The 17814-nt window shown below is 49.2% G+C and overlaps 1 protein-coding gene across 1 annotated transcript; it reads left to right on the forward strand.

Moving 5' to 3' along the window:
* The first annotated feature begins 997 nt into the window (after window positions 1-997).
* On the forward strand, window positions 998-17213 carry Pes1 (pescadillo ribosomal biogenesis factor 1). The gene is given in 14 exon segments (NM_001044228.1): window positions 998-1035; window positions 6202-6281; window positions 7106-7259; window positions 8459-8568; window positions 11042-11303; window positions 13700-13816; window positions 13911-13985; window positions 14204-14290; window positions 14397-14527; window positions 14875-15000; window positions 15116-15300; window positions 15702-15865; window positions 15954-16115; window positions 16822-17213. Coding segments are annotated over 14 exon segments (1761 nt in total). The 5' UTR covers window positions 998-1011; the 3' UTR covers window positions 16906-17213.
* Window positions 17214-17814: the final 601 nt, after the last annotated feature.

Genomic DNA, 17814 nt, shown 5'->3' on the forward strand with positions numbered 1-17814 from the left:
ACAGGCGCCACCAGGGTGTTATGCCTTCTGTTTTCTCTTTCTTTCTTTCTTTCTTTCTTTCTTTCTCTTTCTCTCTCTCTCTCTCTCTCTCTCTCTCTCTCTCTCTCTCTCTCTCTCTCTCTCTCTTTCTTTTGGGGTGGGGGGGGGGGGGAGACAATGTGGCACTTAATACCCTCGCTACCCTGGAACTCACAACATGCATCTGGTTAGCCTCAGACTCAGAGATCCGCTCCTGTGTCTCAACTCATTCCCCAAATTTAAGTGGTTCCTTAGGCCTTTCTATCCGTGTGAGGTAAAAGGTAGCCTTTTGCTCTGTTTTATTCTAACATGAGCAAACAAACTAGGTGCCCCTGAGCCTAAGGCCAACAAGACAAAAACCTGGCCAGCTGGGTTTACAACGCCTAGCAACCGTTGCCATGACAATTCAACCCTTAAATTCACTGGCCAGTCAGTCTAGCATTACAAAAGCTAGTAGCTTTAGATTTAGTGAACATTTCCGGGGGGGGGTGTTTGGTTTTGTTTTTAAAGAAAACATCAGCCAGGCGTGGTGATCTGCACCTTTAATTCCCGCACTCTGGAGGCAGAGGCAGTCGGATCTCTGAGTTCAGACCAGACTACAGAGCCCTCAGCATCCCAGAAGGCGTGGGGCTGTCTCCCAGCTTTCAGTCCTGCTGTATCCCGAAATGCACTGGGGCTCGCGTGGTCAAACAACTCTGTCTAGGGTGGTTATAAAACTGCCTAAGTTTCCATGTTGGTTTAAAGCTTGTCTATATAGATTTTGGCAACTAGGAAAAGGACTGAAAGAACTACCACAATTTCTGAGCTTTAGAGACTTTGGTCGTAAATAATGAGGTCACAAAAAGCACAACGTTCTCTGGACATGCACAGGCATATTTTCGGACAGCCCTGAGTTGGCGGCGTGGGGTCCTTCAGGGCCCTAAGCGGGGCACGTGCGGTAGGAAGTAGCTCTGCCTTTCCGCTCCGCTTTCAGGACTTTCTCAACGTGGAGCTATGGGAGGTCTGGAAAAGAAGAAGGTAAGTGGGTTACAGGGGTGGTGGGTGCTTGGACTTGTCACTTTCCCTAGCCTGTGGGAACCGAGAGGTCGTGAGACGGCCGCAGGAGTAAAGCTGCTGCACGCAAGCCCCTGGAAGCCGGAGAACTCTGACGGGCTTTCTGTGGAAGGAGTTGTGAAGACTGACTGAGCTGCCAAACAACAATTAGAGAGTGATCAACGGGACGTAGAATACATCATTACGTCTTAGAAATTTTCTCTGTTGAGCCAGGCCCAGTCCTAGGTACTGGGGATTGAGAAGTAAACAATCAGATGTGGCCCCGCTTTCCCGGTGTCAACCTTTCCCGTTGGACAAAAGTAACCAGATAAAGTGGCTAAAGATTCTTTTTTTCTTTTCTTTTCTTTTCTTTTTTTCGGAGCTGGGGACCGAACCCAGGGCCTTGCGCGTGGCTAAAGATTCTTAAGTGCGCTCTAGAGTAAGCTAGGAAGGAGCAGTAAAGTGAAGAGTAGCAACAGACAATTCGATTAGTGTTGTGTTGGAGGTCCTCTTCTGACGTAGCATTTTAGTGGAAATCTGAACAAGCAGAACCCTTTAGATGGGTCAGGGGCATGGAAGTGTTGGGGTATGGGCCTCAACCTTCCCCAAAGAGAATTCTCGGCACTCAGATAAAGGAGAGACTTATAACAGTGTGCAGCTGTAACTTAAAGAGGCCCAGGCTCCAACAGAAGTGTTTCGTGGTTTATATGGGGTTAGGCATTGTCACAATCGTATTTCTTAGTGTGGTCTTTTTCTCCTTACATGTTTTACAGAAGCTGAAATTTCCAGGTTTCTGGTTAAGATAGTTTTATCTTTAGCAATAGAATTTGCTATCTTATGGTATTGGTAGTGGTCACTTCTCAAGGGAGAAAAGCAGGTTTATACCTTTTTTTCCTACAGAAATGGGGAAAGGATGAGCCGGTTAACAAAAGTAGAAGTCAGTACCGTTTTAGCTCTGTTGTCTCAGATTAGAGAGTTTCATCTTCCTGTGCAACCTGGTGCTTACTAAATAAGCTTATTAATCATAATTAATGTGAAAGCTTGCTGGTTTTCTTTTCTCCTTCAGAAGTGCTTAGCAGAGAAAACTGCAGTGGAAACCAAGGCCAGTAGGTAGGAGAGGTTGGCAGTGTGCAGGGTTTTGAAAAAACACCAACATGGCTGTCTAGGTGAGGATGGGGGCTGTGCCATGTAAGGCTTGGAATTTATTCTGAGTGGAGAAGACAGCTAAAGAAAGGGTCTTGATCTGAGTTATTCTTGCTTCTGCAAGGAGACTGTAGGCTCGAAGGGACTTTGGGATAGGATGACTTACAAGTTTCTGATACCAATCTGTTTTGTTCTTTTTAGTTACTTTTTAAAATTGTTTTTAACTGTCTTTTATTTATCTTTATGTATGACTGCCGTATCTGTATGTGCACCTGTAGGCCAGAATAGGTCATCAAATCTTATTACAAATGGGTGTGAGCCACTGTGTGGTTGCTGGGAATTGAGCTCTCGACCTCTGGAAGTGCAACCAGTGCTCTTAGCCACTGAGCCATCTCCCCAGCCCCTTTAATTATTTTTTTTTTTGAGACTATAATTACATTATCCCCTTTTCCCTTTCTTTCCCTCCAAACCTTTCCATATACTTTGACTTGCTCTCTTTCAAATTCATGGCCTCTTTTAAAATGGTTCTTACATACTTATATGTATGTACATATATGTTCCTAAGTGCATAGATATACCTGCTGAGTCTATATACGTACGTGTGTGTGTGTGTGTGTGTGTGTGTGTGTGTGTGTGTGTGTTCAGGGCTGACCATTTGGTATTGGATAGCTTATTGGTATCCTTTTTCCTGGGGAAGACTATTTCTCCCACTCACAGCATTCCTTAGTTGCCTGCAGTTCTTTGTGTAGGGTTCACAGCTTTTGGGCTTGCTTCCATCCGCGTGAGCAAGTCTGTTGTTCTTGTTCAGCTCATGTTTAGGCAGCCATGTGGCTGAGACAGCTTCTGTCACTCCTAGGATACACATCTCAGCAAACTTTCATCTGGCATTTAAAGGTTTTCAGTTCCTTCTTCCACAGTGCCCCTGAGCCTGAGGTGTAGGAGTTGTTTTGTAGTTATATTCATTGGGATTGGGCTTCACAACTCTGTGTTTTGATTGGTTGTGGTTTTCTGTAATGGTCTCTATTGCAAAGAAGTTTCTTTGTCGAGAGGTAAGGACTACACATCTCTGGGGTCTAAGGACACATACTTAGAACGTAGTCAGGGATTATGCTGGTTTATGAAGTGATGGTTGTAGGTTCTCCTTCAGGACTGGGTAGCCCAGGGTAGTTGGCAAGGCATGGTTTTCCTGTGTTGAGAGGGTCTTAAGTCCGAGTAGAAAACTATTGGTGACAGCCATGGTATTCACACCGCTTTTGCACCCTTTACTTCATTGTGCTGTGCTGACTGCTGCTGTGCTTCCCAGACGTCACAGCTGGGTAGGTTGCTCCCTCCTCCTAGTACCATGAAAGCTGGGCCTCAGGGAGGCGGCTTGTGGGTCAGTTTCAGCTCAGTGGCCTCTGATTCCTGCATCTGAAATGCATGGTGTTATCTGTAGAGATTTAGCTCCTCCTCTGGGAGTCACAAGGGCAACAGCAGTAGCTTGTAGTGTCTTGGACTCTTGGAGGGAACACTGTCAGCCCAGATCAGAGAATTCCATTTAACTGATATGAGTGTATTCACACACAGGCTTAGTCTGTATTCTAGGTTTGTTTTGTTTGTAGATGACAATGGTATGGTCCCATAGGACGTTTTCAGACATCCTTACTGTTATTTCACCCTCCTCACTCCGGCATTTATCTTCATTCTCCTCGAGTTTCTCATTTACATCTGTCTAGTCATTTGTTCCCTGGTATTCCCCTCTCTGTCCATCCCCCCCACCCCATTACCACTCAGTGGTCCCTTTTTACTTTCCTGGTTTCTGCAGTTACTCCAGGATATGTACTCATCTCTGAAGTTGTAGGCCCAGCAGCCTCTAACGAGAGAGAACGTAAGATGTGTATCTTTCCAGGTCTCACTATGATGTTTTTAGTTCCATCCATTTACTAGGCTAGACCCTGAAAAAGAATCCCAATTTGTTTTTAACCTAACACACTCTTAATCATTCAGTAAATGCTAGCCATTGGGAGCTACAGACTATAAGAAGGGAAGCCTGACTCTGCAGGCAGAGGCAGGCAGATTATGAGTTTGAGGCTGACCTGTTCAATATTGCAAGTTCCAGGACAGCCAGGCCTACATTTTGAGACCTTGCCTCCAAATAAAAAGGGAAACCTGCCCTGGGGGTGCAGGTGGAGATCTGTCAGCAAGCTGTTCCACTATTCATTCTGGGTTTCACAACTATTTTGACATTTTAGGCCGAATTATTGTTGTGGGAAAGTCTTATGCATTGTAAGGTGTTTAGCAAAGTGTTGTGCTATTCAGTACACATCCCCCTGGTCCAAAAGGTTAAATCACCATGTAAACCAGGTTTAGTGTTTAAAATGGCAGTGCACAGTAACAAGAGATACGTGTGGCACAGGAAAGTAGAAAACATTTTGTTTTTCAGTTTTGGGGTTAGTGGTGAGATTAGGTCTCACTGTATATACCACAGGCTGGTCTGGAACTCATGGTCCTCCTGTTTCTATTTCCTAAGTATTAGAAAATACTATACTATACTAAGTATTAGTATAGGTGTTTACCACTGTGGCTGGCTGTGGGGAATACTTTTCTTTTTCACATTTGGTGTGTGCATGTTCATGAGTGTGTAACCCCCCAAGAACCACAGGGCACATGTGGAGGTCAGAGGACAGTTTGCAGGAGTCCATTCTCTCCTTCTATATGTGTTTTGGGATCAAACATAGGTCATCAGGACTGGTGGCAAGAGCTTACCTGCTAAGCCATCTCACTGCCTCAGTGGAAAACATTTGTCATGAAAACTGTTAAGCTCATCCTTGGATACCCTAAGGCATACATGGGCCTGTTCCCAGGAGACAGTAGATAACTACAGGGGGGTTGAGTAGTGTTTCATGGCTGTGAGGGTGGGGGCACTACATAGGTAGTTAAGGGGCTTTGACTCTTCAGAGTGGACCTGGGTATAGATGCTCCCACTAGCTCACTGCAGGGGAAGACCTTGTCTGGAGTGGGCATGGGTAGCCACTGTTTCGGGCTCTTTGGGACAGGATGCTCTTTTTCTGTCTAACTAAGGGCAAACATTTTAAATTAGAGTGGTGATAGTACCCCTGAGGGAAGGGGAAGTGGCCAGGAGATATCCTAGATTTTACAGTGCCTTGCAGTTTAATCTCAAAGGAACATACTCTACGCAGATGTTCAGTAAATCTGTAGTACTAACATTTCATGGGGCTGTGGGGAGGAAAGTGTGAATGGTTACTTGTGGGGTATAAAAAGTCTAGTGGTGATGAGGGAATTATAAAGGACCAATAAAATACAGGATTAGTTAGACACGCAGGCTTTGGACTCAGGCCTGGGTTTGGAGCCCAGCCCTAGCTTTTTTTTTTTTTTTTTAATGTGCGTTGGTGTTTTGCCATGTGTGTCTGTGCGAGTGTGTCAGATCTTGGAGTTAAAAACAATTGTGAGCTGCTATGTGGGTGCTGGGATTTGAACCCAGGTCCTCTGGAAGAGCAGTCTGTGCCTCCAACCCAGCTTTTAAGCTGTGTGACTTGAGTGAACTGTTGTACTGAGTTCATTCCTTGCTGTGAAATGGGTATTCGCACGTATCCCACAGCTTGTGGGGACCGAGTGAAATGAATCATGGGATCACTAGCTATACCAGACAGGATGTAGACTGGTGCTAAGCACTTCACACTGAAGCATGGTGTGGATACACTCCTCTATGCTGGCAGCTACAAGGACAGTGCCAAGCTCCTCGTCAGGTCATCTCACTCCCTACAGCAATCCCCATCCCGGAAATATCTCTGCCACCTACCCAGAACCTTAGCTGTCTCTAGAATTCACTTTTCCCACAGTCGGATGTTACTCACTGCAGTCATTTCTTTTCCTTTTTTTTTTTTTCTGAGCTGGGGACCGAACCCAGGGCCTTGGGCTTGCTAGGCAAGCGCTCTACCGCTGAGCTAAATCCCCAACCCGCTGCAGTCATTTCTAATGGAGAATTGGTTTTTTTTTTTCCTCCCTAAGTATGAACGAGGCTCTGCCACCAATTATATCACGAGAAACAAAGCTCGGAAGAAGCTGCAGCTGAGCCTGCCTGATTTCAGGTGAGGTTGGAGAGGGACAAAATAGGGTCCATTGGGAGCCTGGATAATGAATGTTCAGTGAAAGCCTAGCCGCCTCTGGGCCTCACTGAGCTCTAATATTCCTCCTCTTCCTCACTGCTCCTCTAGTGAGCTGTGCTTTGCCATGTGTGGTCTGAGGGGAAACCAGAGAACAGGGTGGGCTTTTAGCACCCTTTTGACAGAAGACCTGAATCCTGGACTCTGTCCTGTAGAGTCAATTCTAGATGTCTGCAGCCAGCTGAATCCTGACCTCTGCATCCTCCCTCTGGGCGTGTGCGCTTGTATGCGCACGTGTATGCGCGCTTGTATGCGTGCATGTTTTGGTTATAGATTTTTGTTGTATTGAAGAGAAATTTCTTGTTTGCATGGGGTTTTGTTTGTTTTTTGCAGAGTGGGCATTGAGTCAAGGGCCTCACATAATGCTCCTCAAACACTCTGCCACTGAGCTATATTCCCAAGCCTGTTGTGTTGTTGTTTGTTATGAAGAACAAACTCCCACAGTCCAGACAGGCCTTAAACTTAGAGCCCTCGGAGCGCCAGGAGAATAAGTCATGGCTGGCTGGCCTGTTTAAATGCTCTGTCCTTACCTTTCATATGTCTGAAATGTTGATTTCTCTTATGGCGTCTGCTGATTGCTTTGTTGATGTCCTGCCTGCTTGCACTCTGTTTAGGGACTTGTGATCATCAGACAGACCCACCTGAAAGATCTCTATGCACAGAATCCCATGCTTCTGGGTCGCTCTTGATTTCTAGGCCCAGCTGTGGCTTTGCCCCTTTGCTGATTTAATAGATGGCTTATCTTTCAGGCGGCTGTGCATCCTGAAAGGTATTTATCCTCATGAACCCAAGCATAAGAAGAAAGTTAACAAGGGTTCCACAGCAGCCCGAACATTTTACCTTATCAAAGATATTAAATTCCTCCTCCATGAACCCATCGTCAACAAGTTCCGAGAGTACAAGGTGAGGCCTGGGTTCTGGGTGTGCAGCTTTGTGAGTCACTGACCTTGGACAGGTTGCTGATCCACACTGAGGGTCAGTCCTACGGGGGGGGGGGGGGGCGGGTTGTCATTCTACCCTAGAGGGATGTTTCCAGGGTTCAGTAAGATTGCACAGGACCTATGTATAATTGTTAATTATCTCTGCCCCTTCAAAAAAAGATGATTACTATTGTTTTTTGCCCATAAGGCAAAAATGATACCATTTCAGGGGCTTTTGGTGCCTTCTGCGTTCCTCAGCCCCTTATTCTTGCTCTTTGTCAGATTGCTTCCAAGACACCTAGGCTTCAGTTCCATACATAAGTATAGACACTCAAATGCCACAGGGACAGCAGAAACCTGTTTCCACCACGTGTAGAGTGGCATGTAGACTAATGGAAATTAAATGCTGTTTCTGGTTCCTCTGACTGCAAATGGGGTTCTTCAAGGAGTAGAGCCACCTGGCGGCCATCAGGAGTCTGGGCAGCAGCTGTGGCTGGCTTTTCCAGCTACATCAAACAGTGCCGAAAGTGGGCAAGCAGTGGGAAATGTGTCCAGGACCTGCTATTTATTTATAATCCCACATACCGTTTGGGCTTCTGAGAACGCTGGGGCTCATTTGAACAATTCTTTTTTTTTTTGGTTCTTTTTTTCGGAGCTGGGGACCGAACCCAGGGCCTTGCGCTTCCTAGGTAAGCGCTCTACCACTGAGCTAAATCCCCAGCCCCTGAACAATTCTTGGGAGGGAAAAATCATCTGTTGGTTTGGAAGATGTGGCCTTATAGTTTAAGGTTTTTGTTTTTTTTTCCTGAGTAGCTTCTTGTCCATGGAGGTGAACAACTAGTTTTTGGGTGATGCCCATAGGAGTTTGCAATTAAAAACTAGCTCTTCTAGTCATGATCTGCCTCAGTGGAAACAGCTGATAAGCCTTCTTATCCCAGAAAAACTTGGTGTCAACACATCCATGCATCAAAAGACAGGACCTGGGCCACCTCTAGTCATTGTCATGGGTCTAGAGCTCCATGGAATTGGCTGTTTGGCAACTCTTGGGCTGAGGGCCCTGTTGGCACAGGCAAACAGCTATGACCAGTTTCAGAAAGCATTGAGAAGATCCCTGCCCCATGGGTCTCCATGCTGGAGCTGCTCAGAGGCCCTTGTCGTAGCCTCCTTGGTCCCTTCTTCCAGGTGTTTGTCCGGAAGCTCCGCAAAGCCTATGGGAAGAGCGAGTGGAATGCTGTAGAACGCCTCAAGGACAATAAACCCAGCTACAAACTGGACCACATTGTCAAGGAGCGGTGAGTCCTGCTCCTCAGAATGCTGCAGTTGCTTCTCGAGTGTTGCCCTGGTGCTGGGATGAAATGGGTTCAGAACCAACACTCGACTGACAGTGCATGTCCTCTTAGAGGAGTCAGACCAGAATCCAAGCTATAAATCAGTCATGATTATAAGTAGCATTGGGTACAGTAAGGGCTGTGAGGCAGCAAGGAGAGGACTTAGGTGTGTGGCACGGATTACATGGATTGCATACCTAGAGAGACATCTGGAAAATAACCTGTTAGGGGCAGCCAGGGACATACTGCATGAGCAGAGACAGCAGCACCTTCAAAGGACCCATGGTGGGAGAGCCAGAGCCATGAGTTCCCACACTACAGACTTAGAAATCATGGTAAGAGAGTTCTGGTCTTAACTGTTTCTTTCTCAGTCTTCCAAAGACCCTTCCCTGTCACTAGCTTATCAGTGACTTTTCCTGTTCTGGAGAAATGGGCAAATGCCTGAAGACCCTTGTAGTTCCTATAGTGTAGATGGAATGTGTTTGGTGTCTATAGAAGCCTGCATTGGGGCCAAGTATTCTTCAGTGTTCATAATAGTTCCCACAACACTTTGGCCTGGAACTAGTCAAGTATAGAACTCCTAGGCTGTTACCTCTGTTCTGTGAAGTGATGGCCTAGGCACACTTCAATTCCAGATGAAGGGGCATAGCTTCCTTTCTGGGGTATGGAGGGCCTTGGCCTGGGAGATAACAGTTGGTATCAGAAACTGAATGACCAGAGGACAGGAACTCCTAGTTTGGTAGCTCCTGTCCTGCCTATGACATGGCCTTGGAAGAGATAGGGGGTAGGGGAGCAAATACCTGGGTTCGTTCACAAAGCAAATAGTCTCTGGTCTCCTGGACCAGATCCAAAGTATAGGGGAAACCAGGTGTCCAGAAGAAGCGAGTGCTTGTCTTACAAAGGGCCTGGGGTGTTAGCTTTGTCTACAAAGTAGGGAGGTAGGAAACTTTGAGGCACCAAGGAGGCTGAGGGACGATGCTGCCTCTGCCTCAGGAACCTAGGAAGCTGACCTATCACCTGCCAGGTCCCTGCTAAGCCTCCCTTCATCTCCGCCTGGTTTTGAACATGGGGCAGCCCTCTCAGTTGTGCTTAGCAGTGCTGTCTGTGCCCTTCAGAGCCCTTTATCTTTGTTGTTTAAGACAGGGTTTCTCTATGTAGCTCTGGCTGTCCTGGAACTTGCTCTGTAGACCAGACTGGCCTCAAAAATCTGCCTGTCCCTTGCCTCCCAAATGCTGGGATTAAAAGTAGACCCTTTTCTTCAAGCGAAGCTTCTAGAATGTGTTTTAGATGCTAGCATCTTAGGGATGCCTAGTGTGAGGAGGGAAATAGGGACGGGGCCTGGGCCACCTCAGTATTCATCTTTACTCAGTGTGTGTTTAGAGCCACAAGAAGTGTGTGGATTGGTGGCTTGGTTTTTGAGAAAGTTCCCTCTGTAGCCTGAACTAAGCCTAGAACTCGGTACTCCTGCCTCAGTCTCCCAAGTGCCAGGACCACAGCTATGTACCACCATATCTGCTTAAAGACACCCTATCTTAAGTCAGCAGTTCTGTTCGCAGTGCCATTTTCTAGGTAAGGCTGGAGCTAGATGAGGCTTAGTGACAAGTTAGGCTCATGGCTCAGTGCAGGTACCATGACTTCTGTGTCCCACACTTCTGTCCCTTTTTTTGGAAACCATCAAAGCAGTGGTGCTTTGACCCTTTTTGATTTTTTTATTTTGTCTTTTTTTTTCCCTTGAGCTGAGGACCGAACCCAGGGCATTGCGCTTGCTAGGCAAAGCGCTCTACCACTGAGCTAAATCCCCAACCCTGACACTTTTTGCGACAGGTAAGACCCTGTCTCAAAAAATTGTTCAAACCTTTAATCCCAGCACTCTTGCCAGAGTGACACTTTTGTCTGCTTCTTCATTTACCATGGCGTTCCTGAGAATAAATGGACATGGTCCCAGTTAGAGCTGGTTCTGTCAGTTACCTGGGTCTGGGGGGTGAAAGACAGCAAAACAAGACCCACTCAAGTGACTAGCCAAGCCTGGGTGCAGGTGCTGCTGGGGCAGGAAGCCCACTTTTCCTGGCCTACGAGGCCAGCTTCCTATTTTTCTGTTTTTATTGTGAGCCTTTGAAGATTCTAGCTTCAGACAGAGTCAAAGAGCCACCGACTTGGTGTCCTCTCAGTCACAGAGGGTAACAAGTGGCTGAGGCTCCAGCACTGTGTCTGGGGTCATGTGAGTTCACTGGAACCTGCTAGGTTATCAGTAGCTACAGGATTGCTTGCAGGTGCGTGGCCAGCCGGGAGACTTGTTGCTGTCATCATGTCACCATGTCAGGAAGTAGCTATGGCAGTGCCTAGCTTGGGAGTCGGCCTCTGGGTTGAGGCAAAGTGGCCAGAGAGCCTTGGAACCCAACAGAAAGGGTTTATGAGCGCTGCCCTCACCACCCCGCAGGTACCCCACATTTATCGATGCGTTGCGTGACCTCGATGATGCCCTGTCCATGTGCTTCCTCTTCTCCACCTTCCCTCGGACGGGCAAGTGCCACGTGCAGACCATCCAGCTGTGCCGCCGCCTCACCGTGGAGTTCATGCACTACGTCATTGCTGCCCGAGCCCTGCGCAAGGTCTTCCTGTCCATCAAAGGCATCTACTATCAGGCTGAGGTGCTGGGTCAGCCCATCGTGTGGATTGCACCCTACGCTTTCTCCCATGATGTAAGTGTGCTGTTTCCTGAGAAGGTTTTTAGTGGGGTGCTTTCTGGAGTCCAGCCTTTGCTGGGTTCCTGCTTATTGGCTGCCGTGCGGGATGGGCGTGGGGTGAGGGCAGAGTAGGGAATGTGCTCCTCAGTCCAGTCAGGCAGTAGCCCTGGTCAGCCACAGTTCTAGTGTGATGTGAACACAGACCCACAGGCTAAACCTAATTAAGCTTGTCCCACCCCACACCTCTGCTAGAGCAGTGCTTCCCAGCCTTCCTCTGGCTGCGTCTCTTAATACAGTTCCTCATGTTGTGGTGACCCCCATCTATAAAATGATTTTTGTTGCCACTTCATAACTGTAAATTTACTGTTACAAATGTAAAATACCTGACATGAAGGTGGTCTTTGGTGACCCGCACGTTGAGAACTGCTGTGCTAGATGGTCTTGGATATGTTCCTTCCCCTTTCTGCCTCAGTTAATGTGCTACCATCTTCTCAACCTTGCCATGAGGACTTCAGGGAAAAGAAGTCTTGAAAGGTCCTGGCTCTGCATTGTAACCGCCTTTATGGTTGAATGGCAGAGAGGGCAGCTTGGGAGGCCACAGATGCCCAATGTTTTGTACAGTGACCATCTGGATCAAGAGGCAGGGCCCAGCCCTCCTCAGCCCCACTGGGTCCCTATTCCCGGTCTGCCATGACATGCCACAACAGAAGTGCTTTACTCCTGTCTCCTGCCCCATCCTCCCCTACAGCCTGGAGCACAGGGTGATTCCAGGGAAGGGAGCACAGGAGAGGCACTTACTTAGCACATGGCTTGCCTCTTAATAGCTTCGCTTTAAATCCTTGGGGCTCTTAGGGCTGTGCTAAGATTTCTGGTGTTTTCTTTCTGTAGAAGCCTTATTAGCTCCCAGTCCTCTTCCCTGAGGATTACTCTTAGCTAGGTCTGTCCCCAGAATTATCTGACTGAGAGGTACTTGGTGTCCTTTTCTGCTTGTTCATTTAGCAGGAACGGGTACCTTGTATGGAGAAAGTTGTTGCAGAGTAAACTGAGGTTCTGTGCTCCCAGGGTCCGGGGGGTATCTGGAGCTGGAACTTGCCCTGTCTCTGGTTCACTGGCAGTGGCACTTCTGTCAAGACAAGATGTGGCCTTGGAGCTCAGCGGTCCCTTTTTTTACTTTTCCCAAAGGCAGGCTTGGGGAACAAGGGTACATGAACCTTCTTCCCCTTTCCGTTCTCTGCTCCTCCTCCTTCCTGCCTAACTTCTTTGGCCCTTTCTCTTTCCTTCTCTCTGATGTTGATCCCCCATTATGCTCAGACTGGTCTTTGTGTGTCCTTGGAGTGGTGAATAGGCCCTGTGAGGGCCAGCCTGCACACAGCTGGCCCTGGGGGAAGGGTATGGGCTGCCCACGACTCCTTCCTCCCAGCTTGCTGCCAACTGCTTCCTCTCCAAAGGGTGGTTGTAACAAGGACCCTCCTGAGCCCCTCAGGGCAGCCAGTGCTGGGCATACATACACAGCGGGACTTGGTAATGCAGTGGGGAGGGCAGGGTGTACCTGCCCTGCTCAGTACTATGGGGAAGGATGTTTGTGTTCAAATTCCTGCCAGAAGACCCTGGGGGCATAGGCTGCTGCCCAGTAGCAAGATGGAAAACTAGCTCAAATTCTGGTGCCCCAGGCTGAGGGGACCTTGTGATCATGATCAGTTTTGACAGTTCTTAGAAATGTTTCCTAAGTATTGTGTGCCCCCCAGTGGTTAGCAAGGCTTGGTGAGGGCTCTTCGGTAGGCCTCTCTGACTTTAAAGGGTGAGACTATTCCAGAATTTAGACACTTTGGTCCAGTTTGTAGATGAGCTGTCTACCTCTGCTTCAGCCTAGTCTTAGGCTGGGTTAGAGATGGAAATGCTAAATTGTGAGCTTCATCACAGACTCTCCAGGGTATAGAGGGACTAAATCCTGCTACAACTAGTCATACCTGGCTTTCGATGGCACCTTAGTCAGTAGATGCCTGTCACCTCTTCTGGGCTGTGGACCATGTGCCACACACAGGCCTTGCTGGGGTCTGGGAAGGTTGCTCTCCTAGTGCTCAGAGCAGCCCTGAAGCAGGTCTTGAACATATTCTGGGATGGGTGGGGAGGAAGGCATATGCCCTATGTCCCACTGACAATTGAGAGAGAAGTGGGAGGACCAGGAGGAGGAAGGAGAGGCTGCAGGGGAGCACTGGAGACCAGATCCCCTTGCCTCTATCCTAGGCCCCTGTATCACATGGGGAACCTGGAACTGGCCTCCCATGTACCCATAGCCTTTGAGGCCTCTGTCCAGAGCCTTACTTGTGCTTAAGGTGTCTGTGGGTTTGTAGGCATAACACCTACCTGCCCCCTGTGCTAACAGTGCTGATATGCCTGTCTCATACCTCCAGCATCCAACAGATGTGGACTACAGAGTCATGGCCACCTTCACTGAGTTCTACACCACTCTCCTGGGCTTCGTCAACTTCCGCCTCTACCAGTCACTCAACCTTCACTACCCACCCAAGGTAGAGCCCAGCACCTTCTCACCTAGCTTGGATCTAGCCCTTTTGTCCCCACGCTGAAGCAAGGGGCTATAGGTGTCCGCTTCCCTCTCCCCAGATTGAAAGTCAAGCCCAAGCAGAGATGAAGGTCAGCGAGGACACATATGCATTGGACTCCGAGAGCTCTATGGAGGTAAGAGGGCCTTCAGGAGGCGTTGGCCTAAATCATCCACACAGTCTTTGTACCATAGAGAGTTAGGTGTTCTGCTAGGCGGTGGTCTTAAGACTTACCCTTAGAGCCCAGACCCAAATGTGACCTGGGGCTGGTTTTTTTCCCCACCCTACCCCACCCCCAGATGAGGTTCCCTGCCTGCAAGCAGGCCACCTTGCGATTCTGCTCTCTACCTACAGAAACTGGCTGCCCTCAGTGCCAGCCTGGCCCGAGTGGTGGTGCCTGCTGTAGAGGAGGCTGAGGCTGATGAGTTTCCCACTGACGGGGTGAGTGAGCACTGTGTTGCCCTCCAGGAGTGCACAGGGTGGGACCGGATGGGGGATGGGGCCAATCTGTCTTCTGGTGGTATGAGGCTTGGCCCCTTCTCTGCAGGAAGTGACAGCACAGGAGGAAGATCGAAGGAAAGAGCTGGAGGCTCAGGAAAAACACAAGAAGCTCTTTGAAGGCCTGAAGTTCTTCCTGAACCGAGAGGTGCCCCGTGAAGCGTTGGCCTTCATCATCAGGTGGGGAGGCCTCAGCCAGCCCAGTCTCCACCTTCTATGCTAGCCTGGAGGCCTTGGTAACATCATGAGGCTGTCTCCACTTGTCACTCAGCAGTTATGTACAGAGTGATGGCCAGACCTCAGGCAGGCACCTTCAGAGCACTCAGCTGAAGGGAGAACTGCTGCTCTGTCACTAGCCAAGGTCCGTCCTGAACCAGGAGTGTAGCTGTGATCCCAGACAGACAGCTCTGGGGCAGGCATAGGCACTTCCTAGAAGAGTGGGTTTGTAGGTAGTAGATCCAGAGAAAACAGTTTCCAAGGCAGGTATCTGGTGCCTAAAAGGCTTATGGTTTCCCCTGTGCCTGTAGGAGTTTTGGTGGGGATGTATCCTGGGACAAGTCTTTGTGCATTGGAGCCACCTATGACAGCACAGACTCTGGCATCACCCACCAGATTGTTGATCGGCCGGGGCAGCAAACCCCCATCATTGGCAGGTAGATATTTAAGGCCCTCATGTGACCTGTGGGAGGATGTGTGTCCTAGGCCTTGGTGATCCAGTGGTACCTCTGATTATTCCCTTGCAACATTTCTTTGGCTGTTCTGCACCAGGTACTACGTACAGCCCCAGTGGGTGTTTGACTGTGTGAATGCCCGACTCCTCCTCCCTGTGGCAGAGTACTTCCCTGGGGTGCAGCTGCCCCCACACCTTTCACCCTTCGTGTCTGAGAAGGAAGGAGATTACATTCCCCCTGAGAAGCTGAAGCTCCTGGCTTTGCAGCGGGGAGAAGACCCAGGTGAGCTGCCCAGGGATGGGCACTTGTATTGACAGGCTCCTCTGGGTGGCCATTTCCTTTGGCTTCAGAGTTGTCAGACCCCAAGACAGCTGGAGTAGAAAGCTCTCGGCCTTTCAAGCATTTGCAGTACTAGTTTGGTGTCAACACTTGGAGTCAACTGCAGGGAGCAGTTAGTAGAACAGTGTAGCATAGAGGTGTCAGTTTTGCACAGGTGTCAAGAGTGTTCAAGAAAGGGCTTCGGAGTTTTCCTTGGAGGCAGCTCAGCTGGGGCTTTGGGAGCTGTTGGGGCCGTGGGCGGGGCACCCTTGAGCTGCATTTGGAGTGCATTTAGGCAGCAGAGCAGGTTGGTGCTCGGGAAGAGCAAACGTGTAGGCCTTTCACAAGTCACCTGCTGTCTGCAGGAAACTTGGAAGAGGAAGAGGAAGACGAGGATGATGAAGACGATGACATCGAAGGTGACGGTGATGTTGCAGTGGAAAATGAGGAGGAAGTTGTGGAAGCTGAGTCAGAAGAGGAGGAGGAGGCGCACCTGTCAGCCTTGGAGCAGCAGAGGCTGGGAGGGAAGGTAGGAAAGCACTAGACAGAGCCATGCCTGGGAAGCAGCCTGGCTAGTCCAGGAGACCAAGTTCACATGCAGCTGCATTGTTCCCCAGAAGCCCCAGGTTATGGCCGGCACTGTGAAGCTGGAAGACAGGCAGCGGCTGGCCCAGGAGGAAGAAAGTGAGGCCAAGCGCCTGGCCATCATGATGATGAAGAAGCGAGAGAAGTACCTTTATCAAAAGATCATGTTTGGCAAGCGGCGCAAAATCCGAGAGGTAGGTTCCTACCCTGGGACGAGGCCTCCACCGAGCTGCCCAGGAGAGCTCTGGACTGCCGGCTGTCTTCTGGACAGACTCGGGCTCATCTGATCCGGGCCTCTTCCTTTAGATTTTTTGTTGATTGGTTTTTTGTAGCTGGGAGTAGAAACCAAGGCCTCACACTGGACAGTCCCCACCACTAAGCAGCACGGCTGTCTTGAGGATGCAGCTCTGGTGGAAAACCAAACAAAGCGGCTGTGCACTGAGGCCTCCAGAGGTGGCTGCAGCCTTACCTAAATAACATAACTGTGTCTCAGTCCTCCTGAGACACTGAGTGTGACCACCTTCTGGACCACCCAGAGCAGACCCGCCAACCTCTCACTGGTTCTTAGGAGCATTACTTGTAGCCCAGGAAGGAGTCTTGTTCCCTCTTGTGCCATCTTCCAATAAAGGCTCGGTGGAATTTGTCTTTCCCTCAGAGAAGCTGATGGAAGAGTAGGCCTAGAGTCTCCAGGCTGGAGATTTACGGACCATGAAATAACGAGCTGTCTAGGCAGTGGTAGGAGCTCTGTCCTTTTACCCTGAGGTTCAAGTTGAGGTCTTTGGTAGCTTTTCTAGAGTAGAGGCTCTGCTAGTAACGATAGCCCCAGAAAGGGAGGAGATCCCTGTCCGCTCGCCCACTTCCTCCCTCACCCCAGTCTGAGTTCCTCCTTCCTTCTCACAGGCCAACAAGCTTGCAGAGAAGAGGAAAGCCCATGACGACGCTGTGAGGTCTGAGAAAAAGGCCAAGAGGACAAGACCTGTGTGAGCTCCAGTCGTCCCTCACTGAAATTTGGACTTGGCAGAAGCAGCTAGTGAAACACAGACACATCAGCCAGCACTGTCATGCTTTTGGTGGTGTGTGGCCAGCCCCAGCCTCCTGTGTGGTTCATGCCATTGTCTGGCCAAAGGGGACTGTGCCCGACCCAGTCTTAACCCAGGAATCCATCTGACATCCTCATTTTCCTTAGCTTTCTACAGCCTCCTACATAGCTGTGCCCTTCCTGTGCTCAGGATGCTGTCGAGGAGTAAGGGTGGGAAGCTTTTGTTATTAAATGGTTGAATCTTTGCAGCCAATTGGATTCTGTGTTCAGAGCCTCCCTGGGGTTGGAGAGGTGTCACGTGGACAGATCCAGATGGGCTTGGGCACTCTAGAACTCTGAGTTTAGGAATGGTAGAAGGGCACAGGTTCCATTCACACTTGCCCTGGCCTGGTTCCTATTTTAGCTCAGGCTATACTTCGAACTGCTTCCTCAAGTTGGGTTTGAAGTTCTGGAACCTTCCCTCAAGCAGAATGCTGAGGGTTCTCTTGTCCAGTCCAGTCCAGTCCAGTCATGGTCTATAAACAACTGGCTTCTTCGCTTCTTGCTGGAGTTCATGAGAAGGCGAAAGAAGGTATTTAGTTAAGGTTTCCTTTGCTGTGACGAAGCACCGTAACCAAAAGGTCTTTATGGCTTCCATGTCCATATTGCTGTCCACTGAAGGAAGTCAGGAGAGGAACTCAAACTGGGCGGGAACCTGGAGGAGGAGCTGATGCAGAGGGGTGCTGCTTACTGGCTTGCTTTACAAGGCTGGCTTAAATAGAACCCAGGACTACCAGCCTAGGGTGGCACTACCTACCGTGGCCCTCCCGAATTGATCACTAATTGAGAAAATGCCTTACAGCTGGGTCTCATGA

This window comes from Rattus norvegicus, chromosome 14 (assembly GCF_021556685.1).
Source record: "Rattus norvegicus strain SHRSP/BbbUtx chromosome 14, alternate assembly SHRSP_T2T, whole genome shotgun sequence".
NCBI classification, from domain to species: Eukaryota; Metazoa; Chordata; class Mammalia; order Rodentia; family Muridae; genus Rattus; species Rattus norvegicus.